At 50.1% G+C, this 26,475-nt stretch overlaps 1 protein-coding gene across 4 annotated transcripts in view; it reads left to right on the plus strand.

Moving 5' to 3' along the window:
- PLEKHA5 (pleckstrin homology domain containing A5) overlaps nt 1-26,475 on the plus strand; it is a 216,606-nt gene that overhangs the window by 135,620 nt on the left and 54,511 nt on the right. For all 4 annotated transcript variants that reach the window (XR_008795227.1, XR_008795226.1, XM_056134569.1 and 1 more), the window contains exons 7-13: nt 1,915-1,987; nt 10,117-10,217; nt 14,183-14,298; nt 14,550-14,567; nt 18,250-18,717; nt 22,541-22,943; nt 26,008-26,091. Coding sequence is in view for 2 of the 4 variants with exons in the window: in XM_056134569.1 (XP_055990544.1) it covers nt 1,915-1,987; nt 10,117-10,217; nt 14,183-14,298; nt 14,550-14,567; nt 18,250-18,717; nt 22,541-22,943; nt 26,008-26,091 (1,263 nt within the window). In the remaining 2 variants the exon portion in view is untranslated. The remainder of the gene's footprint in view (nt 1-1,914; nt 1,988-10,116; nt 10,218-14,182; nt 14,299-14,549; nt 14,568-18,249; nt 18,718-22,540; nt 22,944-26,007; nt 26,092-26,475) is intronic.

The raw sequence follows: 26,475 nt of genomic DNA on the forward strand, positions 1-26,475 counted from the left end.
CTAGTCTTGCTAAGAAGTGCAAAATATATCTCGCTCAAGGCAGTGATTTAAATCTAATAGAGGGTTTGAGATTTCTTGTTTTTGTGATTCTTTAGCATTGTGGAAGTGGACCAGCTAAAACTTCAAAAGAGATTTGTTTGCCAAGCTGCTTAAAACTCTAAACTTTAAAATTATCAGTACAAAAGAGAGATTCTCATTTGAAAATTGAAAAAGAGACTTTGTTATTTAACATTTTTGATTCCTCTCTTGGTGTGGTTCTCAATTTTTACTTGGCAAGTTTCTTTGGTTAGTTCCATTTTTATTGCTTTAGGGGAGGGGTCTATAGTGAATGGGGAAGCCCACAGCCTCACATATGCCAGGGAAGCTCTGCAGTTATGGGCCCCACCCAGTGGTACTCAGTGCCCTTGGGTTGCCTCCGGAAGTGGCTGGGGGACCGTGGGGCTCAAACCCAGGCTCCAGCTTGTGAAGCCTGACAAGCTATCTCTCTCCAACCCCAACACATCATTTTTCGCTCTGGTAGTTTCTTTAGTTTAAAACCATTACTATTTACTAGACAAAGCAGAAATAAATTAAGATAGTAATCAAACTGAACTGGCTCACGCCGATCTCCTGCCTCTACCAGGCCGTCCTTAGGATCTGCCCTGTTGGTGCCAAGGCCAGGCAGTGCAGGGGCGAGTCTGGGCTCAAGTTCTCGCTCACCTCTATTTCCTCTGGATGTTGCTTAATTACCTGCTGGAGTAAAATTTTTTTATTAAAATTCTTGTTTGGGGTATTGAAGAGATAGTCCAGAAGGCAGGGTGTTTGCTTGGCAGGTGGCTGACCCGGGTTTGACCTCCAAGATCCCACACGGTTGCCCAAGTTTTGCCAGGTGTGGTCCATGGGCCAGATCCTCTGGATGTGTTCCCCCGCCCCCCCCCCCAACCAAAATCCCTCCCCTAAAAATGTGGTTTTGTTCTAAAGTTTGGTGTTTTGTAGAAGAAATTACCTCGGGTTGCAGAATAGACAGTTTTCTGCATGGTGAGCAGAACACAAACTGTATGCAAAAGAAGAAAAAAAATAGTCTATGAATTCTATTTGTAGGCTGAGGTTCCTTTATTCACTGACGGTTTAAGTCACCTCCCCTTTGGAATAGCTTTCCCCATCTTGTTGAGGACTAACAGATTTATTAAACCTGATTTGCCAGGGCGCACTCGTTATTGCGTGCTCACGTGGCCATATAGACAGGCTGTTGTTCAGAGTGTGGCCTCAGATGGCTTAAACTAGGCACCACATCAGATGGCGTCCACCGTTCCCATTCCAGGGGGGCCTCAAAGTGCTGTCTGCTCCAAAAAGCAGCCAAACCGCCCAGAAACTGTGATGGTGGTTTTGTTTACTTGATTTGTGGGTGGGGCTTTGTATTGTCTTTACAAAACAGGCCCTCTTTTTTGGGAGGTTTTTTTTTTTTTTAAGAACCACCCCCTGGGGCTGGCATGATAGGTACCGCAGGGAGGGCATTTGCCTTGCATGTGGCCGACCCGGGTTCGATTCCCAGCATCCCATATGGTCCCCCAAGCACCACCAGGAGTAATTCCTGAGTGCAGAGCCAGGAGTAACCCCGGAGCATCCTGGGTAAGACCCAAAAAGGAAAAAAAAAAAAAGAAAAGAACCACCCCTTTTTTGGAGGATTACGGGGACACAACTGTCCCCTGGAGATGCTTGGGGGTTACTCCTGCCTTTATGCTCAGGATTTCTTCCTGGTAGTGCTCAGGGGTCCTTATGGGATGCTGGGGTTTGGACCCAGGTCAGCCACATGGAAGGAAAATGCCCTCCCCGTCACTACCATCCCGCTCCTCAGGGTGTCAAGCTTCTTTGAAGTGATTAGTTACCGTGATCTGAAATGAAGGAATAACCCTTAAACGCTCTGCCCTCGTGCAGGACAGCAGCGGCATGAGGCTGTGGAAGAAACGCTGGTTCGTGCTCTCTGACCTCTGCCTCTTCTATTACAGAGGTGAGTCAGCGTGACCGCAGGGAGGGGGGGGATCTGTGTCCAGGGCACGGCTGAGGCGGTCGGGGGAACAGGGACAGAATGCGACTTGGGGCTTCGTGTGTGGTTGCCGGAGTCCCACCACGTCCTGCAGATGACTCTCCGCTTCCTGTTCTCCTGAGTTCCGCGCCTAACGGATAAAACCCTTCCTTGCTTGAGGAGATCCTTGGTCAGCCTGCTGGCCACCTAATGCCCAGTTGTCCCCCTAGAAAAGATTCTCAAGCCATCAGATCAGAGATAACTATAACATATTGATGAGTAACAAATTTTACAAAGAAGTGTCTAGCCTTAGCGGGGGAGTTGGCACTGGTGGGGTGGTGGTAATGAGGACAGGCTTGCTTGAGGGGGACCGGGCAGTGCTGAGGGTCAACCCCCCTCAAAAGAAGCATGCTGACTGGGAATCCCCCAACTCTGTTTTATAACTGTCCCCCCCCCCCCCCCCACTGCCTCCCTGGTGTTTGGAGACTGTGGAAGGAACGCGAGCCAGACTGCTGAGACTGGTGCAGAGGAAATAAAAATATTCTCCAATCTCCAGAGTAACAAACCTTCGTTTTTGCTCCAAGGATGATATCATAGAAACTCCTTTGAAAAGAAGAAAAAAAAAGTTCTGGTTAAAATATTGTTCAGCATGATTTCCCATCACAGTCCTGAGAAACCAATTCCTGTACCACAGGGGTCTCTAAGACCCCGCAGGGTCAGTGCCTCATGGGGAACACGGGCGTAACTCGGACTTTCCATGACAGACTGCTCCCACAGTTACGCAGAAGCCTGAAGAGACTCTCAGTCCTTTCCCCTACTTCAAAATCGGGTTGGTGGGGGCTAGAGCGATAGCACAGTGGGTAGGGTGCAAATGCCTTGCACACGGCCAACCTGGGTTCGATTCCCAGCATCCCATGTCGTCCCCAGAGCACCACCAGGAGTAATTCCTGAGTGCATGAGCCAGGAGTAACCCCTGAGCATCGCCGGGTGTGACCCTAAAAAAAAAAAATCAGGTCAGAAACAATCACTGAAAAAATTAGGTCGTCAACACACAACTAATCATTTTACAACTTTGCTAGAATATGTAGTAGGATTTTATAACTGATCATTAGTTTTTATTTTGTTTTGTTTTGTTTAATTCACTTCATGGTTACGTACCACAAGCTGGCGAGATTTGGCATTTGTCTTTCAGTCAGCATGACATAAATTCGTTTGTGAGCTAGCATTCATCCTTTCTTTTGCTGCAAATTGTGGTCGAGGAAGACGCCGATTTTGAATATACCAAACTGATGAAATTTTATTTTTTTCCTAGAGATATTGGCTTGGCTGCACTTGTGGCATTATCTTCAGCTGAGTGCCAAGCTTACTCTATAATTTTCCATAATGGTTTTCCCACTCTTTCGGAAAGTCAGGAGCTGTAACTTAGGCATTATTTCTAAGCTCATAATTTTTCCTTTCCTCCCTTTTTAAGTTTATTTATAGACCATTTAAAGCCTTAAATTGAGAGCGAGAAAATGTTTACCACTATTTCCATAAGAAATGCCGTCAAGTTAATCAGCAATAAAGTAAAATCCTGGTTATTAGTCATGGGAAGGTACTGCTCATTATTTTTAACAAAATAGAAGAACCGCTGATTTTTAAAAAAAAAAAAAAAAGCAGAAGCGAGTTCAGAAGCCACGTTGAGAATCAGATTGCATTTTATTAAACAGAGGCATTTCATATCTAGCGTATTAATACTAGTCCAATTCCTCAGGCAGGTTGAATGTAAGAGAAGAAAATGCAGAAGTACAGGACCATCATTGAATTCCGTCGCCTCTTCAGACAGTCAGGGGGAGCTAGAATAATCTATTTTCTCTCTTTGGCACCAGGAAACGTCAGAATTTAGATTAAAAATCTATCGGATTTCTGTGAACTCTCAGGGAACTTGGGTTCTTGAGGGGTGACTCGGTTGAGCCTGAGACTTGGGGGGGGTTGTTTCTTCACTTTCCCACGGCCACCTGAGGCAGTGCAGGGGGGCAGGGGTGAGGGAAGGTCCTTCACTTTGCCCACCACCATTTACTTGCGCCCTCCCCTTTCTCTGCTTGTCTGGTGCCCCGCGGAGATGAGGGACCCATTGCTTTGTGCTGCCTTGAGAGCACTGACATGCAGGGACACTCAGGATTCTCCGATGGGTCAGTCCGCGTCTCCCAGACAGGACAAAGTAGAACAGTAATCAGTGATGTGCCAGGGGGCGGTGGCTGATGGAACACGAGCTCGGTTTCCGCTGTCCTCAGCGGTGGTGGGGAGGGGGGCAAGTAGCAATCCTGCCGTGATGAGTGTTGGCCGGCTCTGACCCTCTCGGCAGAGCGCGCTGGGGGCCGCCGTCCATTCAGCGGGGGTTTATTGAGCAGCACCAGCGTCTGTCCAGGGGCAAGGAAGCTGTCGGGAAGCCCACATCTTGGAGAGCCGGAAGAACTGGGAATGCACACACGTAACTGCTTTACAGAAAACCTGTCGTAGCGTGGATGAAGGGCCCAGGGAACACACCCGGGCAGATGTTCTCAGAAATAGCAAGATCTCAGGGCTGGGGAGAGGACAGTGGGCGAGGTGCTTGCTGTGATCCCTGAGCACAGAGCCAGGAGTGAGTCCTGAGCACGACGGAGTGGGGAACTGCCCCTCCGTCCTCCAAGACATAAATAAACAAGTGGGAAAATCCAAACGATAATAAAGGAACAGAGTATTACGGGCCAGAGAGTAGTTGTCCCCGAGTTGGTCTCAGAGGCAGGAGAATGTTTCGAATGTTAAACATTCCCGTGATGAGCTAGGGATGAGACGGAAGGGAGACGTGGAGAATGTGGAGCCCGTTGGAGGGTGTTTCCTGCCGTAAATGCCACCCGGAAATAGTTCATGACATTTCTCAGTCTGTTGCCAGTGGCTGGGTAAAGCTGGGAGCAAGGGAGGTTGACTCGAGAAAAGAGCCTCTCTGCTGGACCCACCTCAGCCACCAGCACTCGGGGAAATGCCCAGCCTAGATCCGTCCCAACCTCAGCACAGGCAGTGTGCGTCCATCACGTTTCCCGCACAGAAACGAATTTCAGGGAGGAGGCAAAGTTATGAAGCAAGCTAGTTTTTGTTGGAGCGATAGCACAGCAGTAGGGCATTTGCCTTGCGCGCAGCCAGCCCGACCAAACCGGGTTCGATTCCTCCGCCCCTCTCGGAGAGCCCGGCAAGCTACCTGTGATGTATTGGATATGCCAAACACAGTAACAACAAGTCTCAAAATGGAGACATTACTGGGCCTGCTCCAGCAAAATCGATGAACAACGGGAGGACAGTGGACAACTCACTTAGAAAGAAGGGAGAGGGACTGGAACAATAGTTCAGCGGGAAGGGTGTCTTCCTTGCTCTCGACCAACCCAGGTGGTTCAATTCCCTGAATCCCATATGGTCCCCTGAGTTCCTGAGTGCAGAGCCAGGAGTAACCCCTGAGCATTGCCAGTGAGACCCAAAAATTTTTTTAAAATTTTTAAAAAAAAGGTTAGAGAAGAGAAAGAGAATATGTTCAAGAGAGAACGCATCCTTCTCCAGAATGGAAATCAGCCGACAGAGAAAAAGACGAGCGAGCAAGACACATATTCCAAGGAGAAGTCGGACTGAGGAGTCAGCCCAGGATGGTTTTCTGCAGGAACTCTTACTGATTCTTCCAATGAGATGTTTTTCTGGAATTCCCTACATAAAACGATCTGGTGTTCTCACGGGAAAGCCTGGCACTGCCGTGGTCCTTCATTATCTCATAGCTGTTTCTTCCTGTACTGGAGGATCCGCCCTTCTCTGGGGGCGCCTGGGATTTCTGCTTCCACAGGAAGATGAGCCCCAAAAGCCTGTGCACAGGACTCTGGGGAGCTGAAGGAGTCTGAGGAAGGTTGTCAGAGGGCTCCATTCAGATGAGAAAGGCCGCACCTCCACAGGGAGGGGGTTGCAAAGGAAGGGAGACCTCGAAAGACGGCATACAGAATCGGGAAACAACCCAAGTGCCTGAGAACAGACAACTGGTTAAAGAAACTCTGGTACATCTACACAGTGGAATACTATGCAGTTGTGAGGAAAGATGAAGTCATGAAATTTGCTTATAAGTGGATGGACATGGAGAGTTTCATGCTAAGTGAAATGAGTCAGAAAGAGAGGGACACACGTAGAAGGACTGCACTCATCTGTGGAATATAAAATATAATATGAGACTGACACCCAAGGACAGTAGACACAAGGACCAGGAATATTGCCCCCTAGTTGGAAGCCTGTCTCATGAGCTCAGGGAGAAGGCAGCTGGGATAGAGATGGGATCACTAAGTCAATGATGGCTGGAGGGATCGCTTAGGATGGGAGATGGGTGCTGAAAGTAGATAAAGGAACAAACATGATGGCCTCTCAGTATCTATCTGTGTTGCAGACCATAATGCCCAAAAGTAGAGAGTATGGGGGAAATTGTCTGCCATGGAGGCCGAGGGCGGATTGGAAAGGGAGGGTTATGCTGTAGATGTTGGTGGTGAGGAATGTGCACTGGTAGAGGGATGGGTGCTTGATCATTGTATGATTGAAACTCAAACATGAAAGCTAGTAACCATATCTCACAGTGATTCAATTAAAAAAATTTAAAAATAAAAAAAAACAGCATAGAGCGGGCGTGAGTGAACGTGGCATGTTTAAGTCACACCTTGGGAAAGGCTGCTGGAACAAGATGATGACATAGCAAGAATAAAGGCTAAACAGATAGGTGAAGACATCAAAGGTATTTTGTTTACATTGCCGATTAATTTCCGTGTTATCTTGACTACAAGACTGATAACAGCATCGGGTGTTTTAGAATAATCACCCTAGAGCGATGATTATTGCGGGCTAGAGCGATAGTATTGTGGGCAGCCGACCTGGGTTCAATGAACATATGGTCCTCCAAGCACCGCCAGGTGTGACCCCCGGGCATTGCCAAGTGGGATCCAGAAACCAAAAAAAAAAAAAAAAAAAGGAAAGAAAGAAAAGTCCCACTGGTGCTGGAACAGTAAAAGACAGTAAGTATTAGAATATTCCAGGTGAAGTGTGGAAAAAATGGTCAGTAAGTTTTCCCCTGACTTTATTTTATTTATTTTTTATTGAATCACTGTGAGATATTGAGTTACAGAACTGTTGATGGTCAGGTTCAGTCATACAGTGTTCCAACCCCCATCCTTCTACCAATGACCCCAATTTCCTTCCCTGGACTTAATCTTGACAAAGGAACTAGATGCATGAAATCACTGTCACTGTCCTCCTGTTGTTCATCGATTTGCTCAAGCAGGCCCAGTAACATCTCCATTTTGAGACTTCTTGTTACTGTGTTTGACATATTGAATATGTCACGGGGAGCTTGCCAGGCTTTGCCGTGCAGGCGAGATACTCTCAGTAGCTTGCCGGGCTCTCCGAGAGGGGCGGAGGAATCAAACTCAGGTCGACCGTGTTGGCTGCATGCAAGGCAAACACCCTACCCACTGTGCTATCGCTCCAGCCCGAATGCATGAAATAGAGCAAGGGAAAGCTGGCGGCCACTCCCCTGCACCACCCCTCAAATAATTCGAACCCTTTTCTCGCATCATACACAAGAAATTAATTCAAGTTGGACTAAGAGATCCCAATTTTAGATATTAGACCTGAACGCGTAAAATATATTGTGGAAACACCATGAGAGCATCACCAGAGACAACTTCCGAGATTCCGTGTCAGTTGGCTAAGAAAAGTAGAGCAAAAAGACACAAATTTAACTACATCATACCAAAAAAAAAAAAAAAAAAAAGAGTTTCTACCCTGTGAAAGAAATGGAATAAAAATAAACCAAAATAAAAAGACACTCTGCTGAGTGGAAGAAAATACTCACCACGCCCGGGAGAAAGAGGGCTCAGATCCAAGACTCTCAAAACTTGCTCACAACAGAACAACCCCTTCAAAAGGCGGGAGAGGAGCTGACTGAACACTTCACAGAAGGCGTCCGGATGGCCAGTGAGCTTATGCCTATGAAAAGCGTCCCTCAGACAAACAGCCCAGCTTCACAGCTCATCTCAGAAGAGACGCCAAGCCCATGAAACTACCCAGCACACAGGTCTCTGGGCTAAAATCTCTGGGGCCGGGCAGCGCCCCCTCCCCCACCACCACCATACCCTTAGTACCGGAAGCTCAGGCAACCACACCCCCCCTTCCCACCACATCTATAATGGTCCGGCCTCACTGTGTCACCACTCATCTCAGTAGAGAACAACCCGACGAATCGTCCCAGCTCCTCACCTGCTGCAGAAACCTCCGAATTCCACAGTGCTGAGGACCCAGTGGGACCACTGCAAATTAGGTGGGAAAGGAGCAGAGAAGCCCAGTCCGCTCAGTAAACAAGAGCAGTCACATAGAAGGCTCAACTAGGAAGAAACAGCTCGGTAAATCCTCGACGAATGACTTTAATAACCCCACTGTGAGATAAAACAGTTTTCACACATTTTCTCTGACTGAACTATTTTTTGATAATTTCACTTACCTTTTTGTTGTAATAAGCCATATAAAATAAATGATTTTGTACCTGCTAAAGGGGCAGGCTTGGGGGGGAGGGGGGCTGGGGACAGGCTTGAGGGTGGAGGGAAGGCCATACTGGTGATGGGGTTGGTGTTGGCACGTAGAATGCCTGAAACAACTGCATTGTGAGTAACTTTGTAAACCACGATGTTCTAAATAAGGTTCGAAAAAATAGTCAACTGCAGAGAAAGCAAAGTGTTTCCCGTCACATATCATCAGGGAAATGCGAACCAGAGTGTCAGTGAGATATCACCTTGCAGCAGTGAGAATGACATATATCCAAAAGGTGGGAAACAGCCAGTGCTGGTCGGGGTGTGGTGGTAGGGAACCCTGGTCTGCTCAGCCTCTGTGAAGAACAGCATGGAGGCTTGTCAAAAAATGAAGACTAGAGCTCCCATAGTACCCAGCATTTCTACTTCTTAGCACCTACCCCAAGAACACAAAAACAGTCATTCAAAAAGACGCTTGCCAATCTCGGATACCACCAGCGTTTGGCAGAAATGCATCTGGACTGTGCATTAAACTACGGCGCCGTGTCACCCCGGGAGGAGAAGGATGTTTGTCCCTCTGCCTTTTCCCCCTGGCGACAGTGGCATGGTGGCCATCATCTTTCAAAGCCTAATGGACAGTCAGGTATGAGACTGCAGTGACAAGGCACGTTGGGGCCTCATGGCAGGTGGAACCGGCCCTGCTCCTCACCCTGACAAGGCCCGAGTTGCCCCCCACAAATACCTCCTCCAACTCCTGAACGACCATGATCCCAGAGGCACACAAACCAACCTCAGAACCCACCTGCTTTTGGCAGTAATCCCTCTAGACTTATTATTAGAATATCAGAAATCCAAAATTGCATGGCCGCGATAGCAGCTAGGCAACATCATGTGCTCTTCATAACCAGCAATAGAAAACAAATTATCTAATGATGTCTTCGTGGTAGGGCTGATTGTTGGGGAAAATTCCAAATAATAATGGTGGGTCTATTATCATAATATTGAATGTGATCAACGTAGAGAAAGAGTAAAGTGGAAGTCTGCCACACAGGCAGGGTGAGGGGTGGGACGGGGGTACACTGGGGGTCTTGGTGGTGGAAAATGTGCACTGGTGAAAGGATGGGTGTTTGATCATTGTATGGCCGACCAAGACTTAAACTGAAAGGCTTCGTGACTGTTCTCACGGTGATTTAATAAATAAATTTAAAAAAAAGATGCTTGCATTCCTATGTTCGGAATAGCCAGAACCTGGAAACAACCCAGATGCCTAATAATGCATGAATCAAGAAACTGCCATGCATATAGTCAGTGTCGTATAGAGCTGTTGTATTTCTGCGGTATTAATATAAACAGTATCATATATCATAGTGCCTTTTTTCATGCAAGGAAATACATTTATTTTGGGTATTGCATGTTTTCCCTTTAAAACAAGGAACTGCCAACGAAATGCATGAATTCATTTGGTTTATGAATACAAAACTTTTCCCTCGGTCACATTATGTTTTGAGAAATTGTCTTTTATTCCTTGAGAATATTCTAATCAGATTTTAAATTATTTCTTAGATGAAAAAGAAGAAGGTATCTTGGGAAGTATCCTGCTACCCAGTTTTCAGATTGCGATGCTTTCCTCAGAGGACCACATTAATCGCAAATACGCTTTTAAGGTAAGGAAGTCATTCTATTTAATTCTCTAGGGTCATAGTCAGATTTTTAGACTGATTGAAAATGGGTATTAGCCTATAGATTATTATAAAAGAAATATTTCTATTGCAATAATTTTTTCACTTAAAAATGTATTATGAATGGCAGTCTGGTTGTTTAGGAAATTTGGTTCATTTTGTTGTTTGTTTTTTTTTTATTTTTAAGGGTTTGGTTTTGTTTTCAAACCACACCTGTTGGTTCTTGGAGGCGACTCCCAGCTAAGTACTCAGGAATCACAAGTTCCAGGGATCAAACCTGGGACTCCCACAGACTAAAAGTGTGCTCTCCAGTCCTAGGAGCTGTCTCCCCAGCCAGTGTTTGGGTTTTTCTTAATAAATTTGTGGAAAAAGAATAGTATCGACAACTTACATGTAAATTTATGATCCTACAGATTATTTGCCATGATGTTCATGGGTCTAAGTACTTCATGAACTTCAATTTGCAGGAGAATATTGGTGTTAAGGAATCTGGGGACGGGAGGTGTGGATGAGTTCCCACACCCAGCCTTGCTCAGGGATCACCCTGGCGCTGTGCTCAGGAGCGTCCTTGGAGGTGCCCAGGCGCCCAAAGGTGGTACTGGAGATTGAACTGGGTTGGCTGTGCGCAGGACAAGCACTTTCCCCCAGAGGCTGTCTCTCCTGTGCTGTCGCTGAGGAATTTTTCATTCCCAGGTGCTTTCCAAGGCTGCGTAGGAAGAGGTCTGCGTGTTACTTTAACACTTGGCTAATGTTCCCGGGATGTGGAGGAGAAAGGGCAGCAGAGGGGTCCAGCGGAGGGGGGTGCCCGAGGGCCGCCCTGTGCTGTGGGTGTCTGAGCAAGGACCTGCGGGTCTTGTCATGGCCCTGCAGAGTTCAACAGGAATCGCAACTTCTTGAAGTTGCTGTGTAGAACTATTATGATGATAACGCTGTTGTTTTGGTCATGGGTTAAAAGATTTTTGTTGTTGTTGTTCGTCATCTTGACAAATATTACTGAATGTGCCTTGTTGGTCGGGCGTGTTGCTAGGTTCTTAAGACTCCTAAAAAAACACTGAGGTGGTAAAAGTATCATAAAAGTGATCAGAACCATTGAGTACATTTTCGCTAATATTGTGGCGTAATTGTAGTTTTAGCTGTAGCACAAGCGCTAACTTTTCTTTCAAATCCTCTTTTCTGTGGTGGTGTTTCCTCTGAATTTATGAGCCTCTGTTCACTAAGTCTGCTAGCGTTGATGCTGCGATTGTCGTAATGGTAAGTAGACTCGGAAACGGAGCACTGTGGGAAACTGGTGTTCCCGTTTGCATGCTGGCTGGTGGCGGTGGGCAGGGGGGGTGGGGGGGGGCTGTGAGTTTCTAAGTCTGGGTTATGGGTTAAGCGTTGGCTCTAGCCCCACGTCCTTCCACTGCTGTTGCTCCAGGCCCCATCCAGACTGCCCAGGGACCCTTCCTGCTGGGTTCAGTTTCTTTTGTTTTTAATTTGATGTGGGGGGTTATGGTTGGACCACATTCACTGTGCCCTGGCAGTGCTTGGTGGGGGACCACATGTGGTGCCCGGGACCAAACTGGGATTGACCACATGGAAGGCAAGCTCCTCACCTCCTTTTTAAGAACTGGTAGCCTTCTTGGAAGTCTTCTTGAGGGAGCCGGTGGAAGCATTGCCCGCAGTGTTCAGATGTCACTCCCGGCTCCGTGCTCAGGAGCCAGACCCGGCGGTGTTAGGGGACCATATGTGGAACCAGGAACTCGAGACGGGTTTGCATCCACAGCCACCTGCAAGGAAAGTGCGTTCCCCTCTGTCAACAGCCCCTTGAGGTGCTTCCTTGCAATTGTCTCCCTAGATAGTTTTACCTTTCTCCTCAACGGTCAAGAATCTCTTACGTAAATATTTCGGAGCATCTTACCCGCACAGCAAAGCCTGGCAAGCTCCCCGTGACGTATTCGATATGCCAACACAGTTAACAAGAAGTCTCACAAAGGAGACGTTAACTGGGCCCGCTTGAGCAAATCGATGAAAAACAGGAGGACAGCGACAGTGACAGTGATAATCTTATTAGATGTATTTAGGGAAGTGTGTCTGATTCAGAAAAAAGAGAATCCAGAGGAAGGAAGTGGAAGCGTCATGGGTGGGGCATCCTGGAGTGTAGTTGGCAGTGCCGGGCGCAACCCTAGAATCCCGTTATGCAGCACGGCCCCTGATGTACCATTAGTGCTTCTCACATCACCCTAGACTGACAGAGCCCTGGTTTCTCTTGGCGCGTCCCTGACGCTCAGCCCCCTCCTGGGCCTTGTTCCCGCTCTCGCCTGCCTCCAGGATTCTGTGCGTCCTGGTCCTCCCCGGCACTGCCCACCCTGTGGCCACAGCCCTTCTGCCCGCCCCCCCCGCCCCTTTGATTGCTTCTGTTCCCCTGCAGTGGGGAAACCAGCAACATGACCAGTCCGTAGCCCCTTCTTTTCTCTTTGCTCTTTCATTTGGGGGCGACACGTGGCTCTGCTGGGGATCGAGCCCGGCTTCCTGCATGCCGGGCCTGTGCTCAGGCCTTTGCACCCTCGGCCAAGCCCTTCTTTTGTTCGTCTCAAACCCAGTCGTTCCCCTTTTGGCCCTGACATTCGGGAGGAAACGCTCACAAACAAGAGCGTTGGGTCGTCGGTAAAGCTCTCGTGTGTGCACGTTGGTGTTAATGAGGACTGGAGCCGGCGCTTGGCCAGCAGCCCCGTCTCAAGTCTTGGTCACTCGGGTTGCTGCCTTGTGGACCGGCCCTCCATGTCCCTGCTCAGTTCAGGCGCATTAAGTGAGGGCGGAACTGCAGTGAGTGGGAGGTGCTCCCACGCCTCCTTTCTTACCTTTGTGATCTCTCTCTCACTCTCCATCGCAGCCCTTGGGGTGCTGGCCCCCGAGTTCAGTGCCCAGCACTGCATGTCCCACTCACACGGTCCAGCACTGCTGGGTGTGGCCCCGATATTTGAAAAACAGAAATCAATATTTCTCTCTGTTAAGATTGCATCTTTGGGGCTGGAGCAATAGCACAGCGGGCAGGGCATTTGCCTTGCACGAGGCCAACCTGGTTTCCATTCCCAGCATCCCATAGGGTCCCCTGAGCACCACCAGGAGTGGTTCCTGAGTGCATGAGCCAGGAGTAACCCCTGTGCATCACCAGGTGTGACCAAAAAAGCAAAAAAAAAAAAAAAAGATTGCATCACTGGGGCTGGTGCAATAGCACAGTGGGCAGGGCGTTTGCCTTGCATGAGGCCAACCTGGTTTCCATTCCCAGCATCCCATAGGGTCCCCTGAGCACCACCAGGAGTGGTTCCTGAGTGCATGGTCCAGGAGTAACCCCTGTGCATTACCAGGTGTGACCAAAAAAGCAAAAAAAAAAAAAAAAAGATTGCATCACTGGGGCTGGTGCAATAGCACAGCGGGCAGGGCATTTGCCTTGCACGAGGCCAACCTGGTTTCCATTCCCAGCATCCCATAGGGTCCCCTGAGCACCGCCAAGAGTAATTCCTGAGTGCATGAGCCAGGAGTAACCCTTGTGCATCATCAGGTGTGACCCAAAAAGCTAAAAAACAGATTGCATCATTTTTTGGTAATTATCTGTTCTCTGGTTTTTGTTTTTGTTTTTGTTTTTGTTTTGCTTTTGGGTCATACCTGGCAATGCTCAGGGCTTCCTCCTGGCTCTGCACTGAGGAGTTACTCCTGGCAGTGCTCAGAGGACCATAGGGGATGCCAGGGATATAACCCGGGTCGGCCACATGCAAGGCAAACGCCCTCCCTGCCAGTACTGTCGCCCCGGCCCCTGAAATCCTCTGTTTCTCTCTCCCCTGGAAGACCCCCGTCGACCGCCTTGCAGTCTCGGTAGAGTGAGGGTGATGGACCCGGGCCGGCACTGACCTTCCTTTTCCCTTTGCAGATCCTGTGTCTTGACTGAACGTGACCGTGCCGTCTCCCACCAGGCAGCCCACCCCAACATGCGGACCTATTATTTCTGCACCGACACAGGCAAGGAAATGGAGCTGTGGATGAAAGCCATGCTGGACGCCGCCCTGGTCCAGACGGAGCCCGTGAAAAGGTACCGGCTCGCGGGGCGCCACGCCAGAGCCAGTCAGTGCCATGGCACGGGGTCATTGCAGCAGGCAGGACGCGAGAGCGCGTGGCCCCTGGCCAGCGAGGGTTTGCTCGTGCTCCATGTGGAATCCATGCTCTTAGTTAGAACCCGCATGTGCTCCCCACCCCTCTCCTCTCACCCATCTTCACCTGTCAGTGTCCCCCGGGCGAATGCAGAATCCTAACAGACCCACTGAATGTTCTTTCTTCTTACAGAATTACCTTTAACTTCCGGTAAGTACATTTTTTTTTTCCCACTGTTATCATAAGGGTACAGAAGATGCAGTTCCTTAACGGTCCCAAGTCTTAGAAGAGAGTTGATACTCACACAGTTAATTTCTTGGTGGTTTAAATTTTACCTTGCAAGTTTTTGAAGTTTATAAAATTACAGTGAAATGAGTGGATTCCCCCCCCCCACCCCCCGGCATTTTGTGGTCAATTCTTTGTCTCATCCTTAGTGTTTTCAGAAAGCAGCTCCATTACTTGTAATTATATCGACTTCCTGATGAATTTCACCTTCTTTTGAAATGACAAGAGTTCATGATAATATAAACATGTACTGTTAAAATTGTTCTTAGTTTTCTTTTTTTCCCTGCCCGAACAGATGAATCTTTTTTTTTTTTTCTTTTTGGGTCACACCCAGCAATGCACAGGGCTTACTCCTGGCTCATGCACTCAGGAATTACTCCTGACGGTGCTCGGGGGACCATATGGGATGCTGGGAATCGAACCCGGGTCGGCCACTTGCAAGGCAACACCCTACCTACTGTACTACCGCTCCAACACCAGATGAATCATTTTAATATTCATTTATATAGAGATATTAGACCCTGTTCTTAGAACAGAGCAGGTCGGGGCTAGGGTGATAGTATGATGGGTAAGGCATTTACCTTGCACATGGCCAATCTGGGTTCGATCCCAGGCATCCCATATTGTCCCTAAGCCCACCAGGAATGATTCCTGAGCACAGAGCCAGGATTGAGCCCTGAGCAGCACCAGATATGACCCAAAAACAAATGAAAAAAAAAAAGAAGAAAAAAAAGAAGCAACTCAACCACATGCATATTCTGGACTACAAGCGAATCAAGACACGTCTGCTATTGAAATTCCGTGTTTGAAAATGGCCTAGGGGGAAAAAAAACATAAAACTGAGATGATTTGCACTCTAAACCTGAGGCAGGATGTAGGTGAAAATTATTTAAAATCTTCAGTGGGTTTTAACGTGAGGATAATATTTTGGGAGGATTAGTTTCTTTTTTTTTTTTTTTATTAGTGAGACACCATGAGGTACAGTTGTAGACTTACAAATTGAGGATTCGTTTCTAACACAGAAATTTATGTAATAACTAAAACGTTTAATTTCCAGATCACTTCGGTGTTGTATATTATACTTATTTCAGAATCCCTGCCTTTTTTTTATTTTCTTTTCCTGTGTTTCCTACTCTGCAATATGATCATTTCTGAGCTGAATAATGAAGATGAGGGTGCATCCTCTGGTTTGGTTGCTGGCGACCTGTTCGCCAAATATGTGGCCATAATCACTTTCAGCCTGGAGTGGAATGCTGTGCTTGGTAGCCAAGAATTGTTCGGGCTGCTCTTTGGTTTTTGTTTTTTAATTTATTATTTACAGAGTTATTGGTGATTGGGTTTCATAGCTGGGCGTCAGGCATACAGTGTTCCAGCACCCATGCCTTTACCAGTGTCCAGTTCTCTCCAGCAGTGACCTTTATGGCAGGCACCTTATTTTCTTCCTTTAAGCACTGTGGTTTGCAGTGTTAACTGATGTGGTTTCGTGCCTAACTCTTCACCCCCACTCAGCACCCTCTCCTCCTCCTGAGGCACCGAATCCTTCCCGTTGCCATGGTTTTCCTTCCCTTCCTGTTTCCTACTGAAGACCAGGACTCATGTCTCACGTCTTTGTTCCCGTTGTCTTTGGGGCAGTTGTCTCCAGCCTGGCAGTGTCCTTCACTGTGACCCTGTGGAAATCCTGTCTTTTCTTCATGTCCAGTTGTGGGCACTTCTGTTCTTGCCGTGTTCTGATCTCTCAAACGGAAGGTGCCTGATGGTTCTCCTAATCATTCCCAAAGTCTGAGGAGGTTTTGTTTGCCGGTTCTGAAGGGAGTCAGCTCTCTCTACTTACTGTATGGTCAGAACACTGGAAAATAAAAATTTATCAGAACATCCCACCTAAGAAATAAAACATCAGCCCAAATTAGATAGCTTGTTTCTTCAAAAAGCCTTAAACTTATGAGCTATGGTGTCGTAGTTCCCTTCCTGTGTGGGTAATTGATGGCATTTTTAAAAAGATCGTTCTCCTAGGGGCCAAAGAGATAGCCAGACAGTGGGTAGGGCATTTGCCTTGCCAGCATCCCATATGATGTCCCAGTCACCACCATAACCTTTGAGTGCAGAGCCAGGAGTAAACCCTGAGCACTTCCAGGTATGACCCAACCCCACCCCCCCCCAAAAAAAAATCCTCTATCAATTAAAAAAGAGATAAACATCTTCCATCTTGCCCCTTCGGCTCATTGTTTTCATTTTCTGTATTTTCGGGCATCTTTTGCAATAACTGAAATGTCACTTTTTTTTTCTTTCCAATTGAATTGAGCGTTCTACATTATTTATGTTACCTTCCATACATTTCCAGGTCGATTTCACTGCATTTGGAGAGGAGTCGGTCTCTGTGACCTTTTCCTGTCACACTTCGTAAATGACAAGGCTTTGCAAAACCCGAAGAGGGTGGGGAGGGGAAGAGGCAGTGTGGTTCTAATCTAAAATAGCCGCTGTAGCTGGGATAAAGATAACCGAGTCGAAAATATCTGGTTTTGTGAATTTGATATTCAGTGTTAAAACCACCAGCACCACCCACCCCTCATTCCGCAAGGATAAATATGCTTTGGCTGTGAGTCGGCTCTGACTTCCTTTTCCAAGACAGCAGCTCCATAACCTGCCCAGTAACTGTGCCCCGGGCTCCAGATGAACCTGCATCTCACCTGGGGGCTGTGGCTGACAGCTGGCGACAGCCGGCCCCAGCCACGGGGGATTCCTCAGGAAGCCAATCCTGTGGCTTCACTTCCCCTCTCCCCCATCCTATTCCTGCCCGTGTGCGTTGCTGGGGTGGGGGGGGGGGGGGCGAGGGGGCACAGCACTAGCAGATGTAGGCGTCCCCCATGGAGATCCAACACGGATGCCCTTGGGGACGAAAGCCCAAAGGGCCGACCCCTCCTGCCAGCCTCCGAGAGTGGCATGGTCTTGGCAGTTCTCGGTTGGTTGTGTCGGAGCCTGCAAGGGATTAGTCTCAGGAAAACCGATGCTCACCCCAAAGGCCCAGATAGAGCAGCTGGCACGGTGAGCGGTGAGGCTGGCAGGGCCCAGATGGGCACAGCCGACTGCCAGACTCCAGCCCCGCAGGACACAGGCACAGGGACTGGTGACGGTGATGAAGGGAGAACGGCAGGCTGGACGCATCCGTGGTCTTGGCTCGGGACGTTGATAGCCTCAGACTGTAGTTTCCTGGCTGGCGATTTCCCACTACCGGGCCCCACGAGCTCATCTGGAAAGGTGCTCGTCCTCTTGACCACAGGGGAGCCTGTGGGTCCCTGGTCCCCAGTGGTCCCATCTCGTGCAGAATACATCACAGTTTCCTCCAGAATGTCTCACTGTGATGCTTTCTTCTGCCCACCCAGTCTGCTGGTGAGCTGGAACTTCTGCCCCAACACAGGGCATCTGAGCAGGCCTGGCTGCTCTGAGCCTCTTGGGTATTTTGGGTTTTATTGGGTTTTTTTTGTTAGTTTGTTTGTTTATCAAGGCCACGGTTATATATATATATATATATATTTTTTTTCCTAGATTGAATCCCGGAAGTGAGCTGTATCACTTGACCGGATTCAGTCTGATTTTCCTTCTCTGATTTCAGAGTGGACAAGGTCACGTCGGAAAATGCGTCGACGAAAGAAATCAATAACATCCCCAACCACAGAGTACTCATCAAGCCAGAGGTTCAGAACAACCAGAAGAACAAGGAAATGAGCAGAAATGAAGAAAAAAAGGCGCTTGAGGCTGAAAAATATGGATTTCAGAAGGACGGTCAGGAGAGGCCCTTGACGAAAATCAACAGCGTCAAGTTGAACTCGCTGGCATCGGAGTACGACGGCGGGGCCGTGTGCCCAGCCCAGGCTGGACACTACCGGCCCGTCAACGTGAACAGTTTCGAGAGCAAAACGGTCAACGTCAGCTTGGCCGACCTCCGAGGCGGGAACCCGCCAAACCCCGGGCCACTGCACACGGAGGCAGAGCGCGTGCTACAGAGAACGAATTCCATGCAGCAGCTGGAACAGTGGATTAAAATCCAGAAGGGCCGGGGTCACGAGGAGGAGGCCCGGGGGTAAGCGTCTGGGCATTCCGTGCCACGAACCACAGCTGTTCTTACGCGCTCGGGTCATTGACAGCAGGGGTGTCAAGGGCGTGCGTCTCGCTCCTCGGGTGTTTATTGGAATTACAGCACCCTGTGTTTTCTAGCCTTGCCTGAGTCTGGGCTGTGCAGTGCGCACGCAGTAGCCTTCCCTGCTGGACCCTTCCAGCCCAAATTGCAAATATTTTGAATACAGAGGAATGCACGGGGTTTTTAGTGCTGTAAAAGTATTTTCTTAGGGGGGCTGGGGCGATAGCACAGCGGGTAGGGTGTTTGCCTTGCACGCAGCCAACATGGCCGACACGGGTTCGATTCCCAGCATCCCATATGGTCCCCCGAGCACTGCCAGGAGTGATTCTTGAGTGCATGAGCCAGGAGTAACCCCTGAGCATTGCCGAGTGTGACCCAAAAAGCAAAAAAAAAAAAGTATTTTCTTAGAGTGGCTGGGGCAATAGCACAGCGGGTAGAGAGTTTGCCTTGCACGCAGCCAACCCGGATTTGATTCCCGGCATCCCATAGGGTCCCCTGAGCACCACCAGGAGTAATTCCTAAGTGCAGAGGCAGGAGTAATTACCCCTGTGCATCGCCAGGTGTGACCCAAAAAGTAAAAAAAAAAAAAAAAAGTCTCTTCGTAGGGTCCCAAAGAGCCTTCCATGTTTCCATGTATCAGAAAGAATCGTAACAGTAAATGGCAGCACCAGCAGCGACCTAGTATGACCAGGGGTGCAACTCAGCAGTGGAGGATTTGGTTTGTGTTTGGGGAGCCCTGGGCTCAGTGCCCATCACCACTGAGAACCAAGCAAGCAGAGATGTTCCAGGGGGCATCATCGCCTGGGTGAAACAAAGGACCTTGACACAAAGGCTGGCTCTGCGTCCCACCAGGAGGGCATAGGACGAGTCTGGCTCTGCATGGGCGCCCCCATGTGGTGCGGCCCCAGGAGCACCATCTCGGAGTCTCTTTCCCCCCTGGCTGTTTTCCCACTCTTTTGATTGCTGTGTGTTTCCTGGCCTCGTTCTGGTTTGTGTCGAGTTGACGTAGCTGTACTCCCTCGGTGCCATCCATACTATTTCTGTCTCTTCGCCCAGAAGGCCCGTTACGAATGTGAGCGCAGGGACCAGAGCCATAGTACGGCAGGGAGGGCACTGGCCTTGCTTGTGGCAGACCCAGCTTTGATCCCCAGCATCCAATACGATGCCCCAAACCCCCACCAAGAGCAATTCCTGGGTGCAGGGTCAGGAGTCACAAATCACAAATCATCCTGTTAATCGTCGCTTGCCTTGAGCAGGTCCCAGTAACATCTCCTTCATCCTAGCCCTGAGATTATATTCAAGGCTTTTTAGGAGAATGAGACCCATCATTGTTACTGGTATTTGGCATATTGGGTACGACACAGGGAGTTTGCCAGACTCGGCCGTGTGGGCAGACTACATTCGGTAACCTGCCAGTTTGTCCAAAGTAGGAATGAGATAATAAGATGTCATAATAGGATGTTGCACAGCTGCAAATGCTGGTTCCGGGAGCTGGTTTTTATAGTCTCTGAGTCTTGGCCGTTGATGGCATTACACGGCGCCAGGGGGCCAGTTGGTGGGTGTGACCCCCGCCTACTGGAATTTGGAGGATCTGGGTGGAAGATGCTCGGCCCAAATCCAAGTAGGGTCAGGAGTAAGTCCTGAGAACCACCAGGTGTGTGGCCCAAACACCAAAGCATAGCAAAAATAATAATATAGTACCTAACAGCTTCGGTCACAGAAATATTATGACAGAAATATTGTGTTAGTGTTTCTGCAGCGACAAACGTCTTGGGCAGAAAAGACTCTGGCGATGGTACAGGGGGGAGGGCGTTTGCCTTGCACGCGACCAACCTGGGTTTGATTCCCAGTGATACCTGAGTGCAGAGCCAGAGCAATCCCTGAGGATCGCCCAGTGTGACCCAAGATAAATAAATAAACAATTTTTTTAATTTTTTTTTTTCCTTAAGAGACTGGTCTCAGGCTTTCAGAAACTGAGCAGTTTGGTTAGCAACTTGCACATGAGTCCTACAGCCCTTGTGGTCACTGTGGCCACGGGTGTTTGGACCATGTTTATACCCAGTAGGAGGCAGCAGTTGGACCGTGCAGAGGTACATGCAGCAGGGAGCATGGCAGTGCAGAGAGAGCGTGAGAAGGGCGTTTCCGCCACATTGGAAGAGGCGGGCAGGCATCTGGGCTTCAGGGGCACATGGCTCCCACGTGTTTGGTTCACCAGGTGACACTCGATACAGGATATGAATTTATGCCAGGGGAGTCGAGGTGGAAGTTGAATACTTGTGTGATCTTATTGTGGCTATTGTTGTCCAAAGGTTGTGTTTGCATTGAGAGTGAGAATTGAAGCTGCTACCTCTCACTCGAACCGCTGTAAGATGATGAAGAAACGCAAAGGCTAACCGAGTATCTTATCGAGTATTTTAATTTTATTCCTTCAGTTTAGAAAATTTAGCACTATATGCCTCCTAATAGTCTGTTAGCCCTCTAGCACACATGAAGGTACTGGCAGAGGGACAAAGCCACGCGGGTTCCGGGGCCGAGATCTCCAAGCCTACTTGGATTGGAGTCGAGCATCCTCCACCCAGATCCTCCAAATTCCAGTAGGCGGGGGTCACACCCACCTCCTGGCCCCCTGGCGCCGTGTAATCCCATCAGCGGCCAAGACTCAGAAACCATAAAATCCAGCTCCTGGAACCACGAGGCCGCATTCGCGGCTGCATGACATCTTATCAGGACATCTTTTTATGACATCTTATTATCTCATTCTTACTTTGGACAAACTGGCAGGCTACCGAATGTAGCCTGCCCACAGGGCAGAGTCTGGCAAACTCCCCGTGGCGTACCCAATATGCCAAATACCAGTAACAATGATGGGTCTCATTCTCCTAAAGAGCCTTGAATATAATCTCAGGGCTAGGATGAAAGAGACGTTACTGGGGCCTGCTCGAGGCGATCGACGAATAACAGGATGATGAATGAATGAATGAATGAATGAATGAAAAGTCTGTTAGCATCTTCTTTTTTGGAGGGAGGGAACCCCCAGTGATGTTCAAATGTTCCTCCTGTCTCTGCACTCAGGAATTCCTCGTGGTGGTGCTCTGGGTTCCACACACGATGCTGGAGATCCAACCCATGTCTGCTGCGTGCAAGAATTAACCGCTGTCCTATCTCTGCAGCTCCTATTCTATTAACATCTTGAGAGAATTCTCTTTTAGTTGCATGTGAAGATTTTTTAAATCTTGGTTGTTCTGTTCCGTTTTGTTGTTTCTGATTCACACCCATCGGGGCTGAGGACTTATTCCTGGCTCTGTCCTCAGGGATCATCCTGGCAGGGCTTGGGAAGCCATATGGGATGCCGGGGATCGAACCCAGGTTGGCTGTGTACAAGCAGGCACCCTATCTGCCATACTATCTCTCTCTGGCCCCCTTGATAAAGTTGCAGGGTTTTTTTTTTTTTTGGTTTGGTTTGGTTTGGGGTTTGATTTTAAGGGTGAGGGCTTCCTGTGGTTCCAAACCTGGGATCCCCTCCACACCGAGCACCGCACTCCAGCTCGTTGAGCTGTCTCCGGGGTGCCAGGCAGGGTTTTGGGACAGGGTGCGGGGACAGGATGGGGTATGGGGTTTGGAGCCGGAGTGCGGATCTGGGGTGTGGGTCTTGGCCTGGGTGCAGGCCGGGATGCAGACCGGGGTGCGGGGCCCCGGGTTGCAAGCAGGACCTGGGTGCAGGGCGGGGGTCGCCCGGCTCACGGCCCGCCCTGTCCCCCCTCCGCAGGCTCGTGTCGTACCAGACGCTGCCCCGGAACATGCCAAGCCACCGCGCGCCGCCGCCGGCCGCCCGCTACCCCGAGGGCTACCGCACGCTGCCCCGCAACAGCAAAGCGCGGCCGGAGAGCATGTGCGGCGCGGCGGGGCCCTGCGCGCACGAGCCGCCCGAGGACAAGCGGCGCTCGCTGCGCGACGACACCATGTGGCAGCTGTACGAGTGGCAGCAGCGGCAGTTCTACAGCAAGCAGGGCACGCTGCCCCGCGCCGGAGCCCCGCACGGAGCCCCCGAGCCCGCGTCGCCCCCCTACGGACCCTACTCCCCCACGCGCGCCTTCCGCGCCGACCTCACCTCGCCCCTGCAGCGCGGGGACGTCACCGTGGACCGCAGACACCGGGCCCCGCACCCTAAGGTAGGCTCAATGATCCCCCCTCCCGCCTCCCCACACCCCGGCACCGCCAGCTCCGCCTCTCCCCACCCCTGCCCAGTGCATGACTCGCCCCCCCTGCCTCTTAGGCCCTGGTCTGGTGCCAGACCACCTGTGTCACTTGGTCTGGTAGTGGCGTTTGCGTGGGTGGCCGGCGTCGTGGGGAGTGACGGCTTTGGGGATCTCTGGAGGAGGCTCTGAACTGGGCTGGGAAGGATCGTTCCTGCCCGGTCACTGTTTGTGGGGGTTTTGTTTGGGGCTTAGGCCTGGCTGTGCTCAGGGCTCACTCCCAGCTCTGCATTCATCTCTCCTAGCAGGATTGGGCCCCCTTTGGGGTGCCCAAGGTGGAATCCAGAGAGCCAAAACCCCGTTACTATCTCTGGCCCTAACTATTTCCACCGGTAACATTAGTTAGGAATTAGTAAGTCCCCAGAAACTTCGTTTGGAGGAAGTTTTTGTCTGTCCCATCTAAAAATGGCACTTTGGGGGCTGGAGCGATAGCACAGCGGGTAGGGCCTTTCTTTGCCTTGCACGTGGCCAACCTGAGTTCGATTCCCAGCATCCCATATGGTCCCCTGAGCACCGCCAGGAGGAATAATTTCTGAGTGCAGAGCCAGGAGTAACACCTGTGCATTGCCAGGTGTGACCCAAAAAGCAAAAAAAAAAAAAAAAAAAAAAAAATGGCACTTAGGTCTCCATTGTGACCAAGTTCAGTGTTTTCTCGCTTCATACATTCAAAAGCTAAGCCAGCGGCCAAAGCGGTCGTGTCACAGGTAGGGTGCTTGCCTTGAATGCAACCGGCCCAATCCCTGGCAGCCTTATGGTGCCCCAGCACCACCGGGAGTGATCCCCAAGTGCAGAGCCAAGAGTCAGCCCTGAGCACCGCCAAGCGTGGCTCCCCCACTCCGCAAACCAGGGGAAGTCCCCGATTACTCCCAGGTGTGGTCCCCAAGACCAGAGCAGCAATGACAACAAAAAGAGAATGTTGGGGCTGGAGCGATAGCACAGCGGGTAGGGCGTTTGCCTTGCATGCAGCCAACATGGCCAACACAGGTTCGATTCCCAGCATCCCATATGGTCCCCTGAGCATCGCCAGGTGTGACCCAAAAAAAGCAAAAAAAAAAAAGAAAGAAAGAAAAAAAAAATGAGAATGTTGGAAACCTTCTATCTGCCACCACAACAGGGAAGGTTGTCCAGTGCCTCAAGCCCAGTGGTTAGTAGTGGCCTGTGTGGTCCCGGGCAGCCCATGGCAGCCCCCCTATGCACGTGGTCCCCTTGCCAACATGCGTCAGTCACCTGAAATGTGTCACCTTCGGAGCAGGTGGCCCCCAGGAGCCAGTACTTCCCACATGCCCAGGGGCTGAGATTTCAGAGTCCTGAAAGAGTAAAAAATAATGTTTAACATGCAAATCAGCCCATGAATGTTAATGTAGCCACGGGAAAAGTTCATCCACGGAGCTTCGGAAACCACTTTGCGGCTAACCTTCAGAAAGGACCATTTTTGAGCCTTAGTGCAATTTCAGAAATGAATCTACCTATAATCGGCCGGAAAAGCTATTAAAGATCTTCCTTCCTTTTCCAAACACATTTATCAGGAGTGAGTTTTCTTCTTCGTGCTCTGCTCCTGAAGGAGATCTTAACCGCAGATGGAGGCCAGGGGCAGAGAAGTGAATCCAGCCAGCGTTGCTTATTTTGGATGTTGGTGGGTTTGGGACTACCCCGGCCAGGCTCAGGGCTCACCCCTGGCTCTGAACATAAGATTTTTTCTTTTTTTTTTTTTTGCTTTTTTGGGTCACACCCAGTGATGCACAGGGCTTACTCTTGGCTCTGCACTCACAAGTTACTCCTGCCGGTGATCAGGGGACCCTATGGGATGCTGGGAATCGAACCCAGGTCAGCCACGCGCAAGCCAAATACCCTACCCACTGTGCTATCGCTCCAGCCCCTGTACATAAGATTTAGTCCTGATGGTGTTTGGGCTGCTGTGTGGGGTGCCAGGGATCGAACCCGGTCAGCCACATGCAAGGCAAGCCCGCTGTAGTACTGCACTGACCCCTGGAACTGAAGTTGGTTCATTCTCTCCCCATGTCTGTACTACTGCCCCTTTTTCTGATGAGTTCTCTCCTTCTGTGTGTGTGTGTGTGTGTGTGTGTGTGTGTGTCACACTCATGTGGCCCCGAGGCTCAGATGGCTTCTTGGTAGTGGTGCTTGCTGGCGGCCACACCTGCACACACGCGCACTGTGTGTGTAGCCGAAATTCACTTCACTCACTCGCATCCTCGGGATTCACCTCAAGAAGAGCTGCCAGGATCACGCCCGCTGCAGATGCGACGCAGGGAGTTGAACTCCTAACCGCACACCCTGTGCCCTATGGGCCCCCAGCCAGGCCTTCCACAGATTCCCAGAACTTTTTTTTTTTAAGCTGATCTTTGAGGGCCAGAGAGAGAATAGAGCAGGCAGGGCTCTTGCCTTGCATGTAGCTGACCCAGGAAAGATCCCTGGCACCCCATCGGGTCCCCCGAGCCCACCGGGAGTGATCCCTGAGTGCAGAGCTAGGAGTAAACCCTGAGCACCGCCAGGTATGACCCAGAACCCAAATAAATACATAAATAAATTAAAAGCTAATCTTTCCGCTAAATTCTACGTTTAAGAATAGGGACCAGGGTCTGGAGTGATAGAACAGCGGGTAGGGCGTTTGCCTTGTACGCGGCTGACCCGGGTTCGATTCCCAGCATCCCTTATGGTCCCCCGAGCACCTCCAGGAGTGATTTCTGAGTGCATGAGCCAGGAGTAACCCCTGTACATCACATCAAAAGCAAAAAAAAAAAAAAAAAAGAATAGGGGCCAGTGGTGTAGAGCAGTGATAAGAGACTTGCCCTGCTCGCCTGAGGCTCTAGGCGCTGTCCTCAGCAACCCCCAGACAGTGTGCATATGCTGCAGTGTCTCCGCAGTGTCTCCGCACCATCATTTCATATAGTATGAGTTTAAGATGTCTCACCGCCGGCGTTGGCGAGAGAGGGACTCGAGCGTTTGTGTTGCTTTTCCCCAGCACGTCTACGTGGCCGACCGGAGGTCCATGCCAGCCGGCCTGCCGCTCCAGCCCGTCAGCCCCCAGAGCCTGCAGAGCAAAACGGTGAGTGTGGGCCTCCCCTCGCTACGTCCTCTCGCACACACGTGCCGCCCGCCTAAGCGCTGTCCGGAGATGCCCCGGATAGCACGGGCCCCCGGCTGCTCCTGTCCCCAGACTGTCGGGTTTGTCGATCTGCCTAAATGCAGTGTCCAGGCCCTTTGTGTGCGCTGGGCGGGTCCCTTCCCTTCCTTGGACATTCATTCCGTTATGCTAACGACCCACCCACGGTAGAGCTGGTCTGCGAGACCCAGCCAAGCCGCCCGCAGGCTGATGACATGCTCACTCAGTTGGCCCTGTGGGTATGTATCGGTGAATATTCTAGAATGAGAAGAGAGGTGATTGCTCGGTCAGAGAGAGAGTCGAACTGGCAGGGCGCTCGCTTGCATG

Source organism: Sorex fumeus, unplaced genomic scaffold, assembly GCF_029834395.1.
Source record: "Sorex fumeus unplaced genomic scaffold, SorFum_2.1 ptg000100l, whole genome shotgun sequence".
NCBI lineage: Eukaryota > Metazoa > Chordata > Mammalia > Eulipotyphla > Soricidae > Sorex > Sorex fumeus.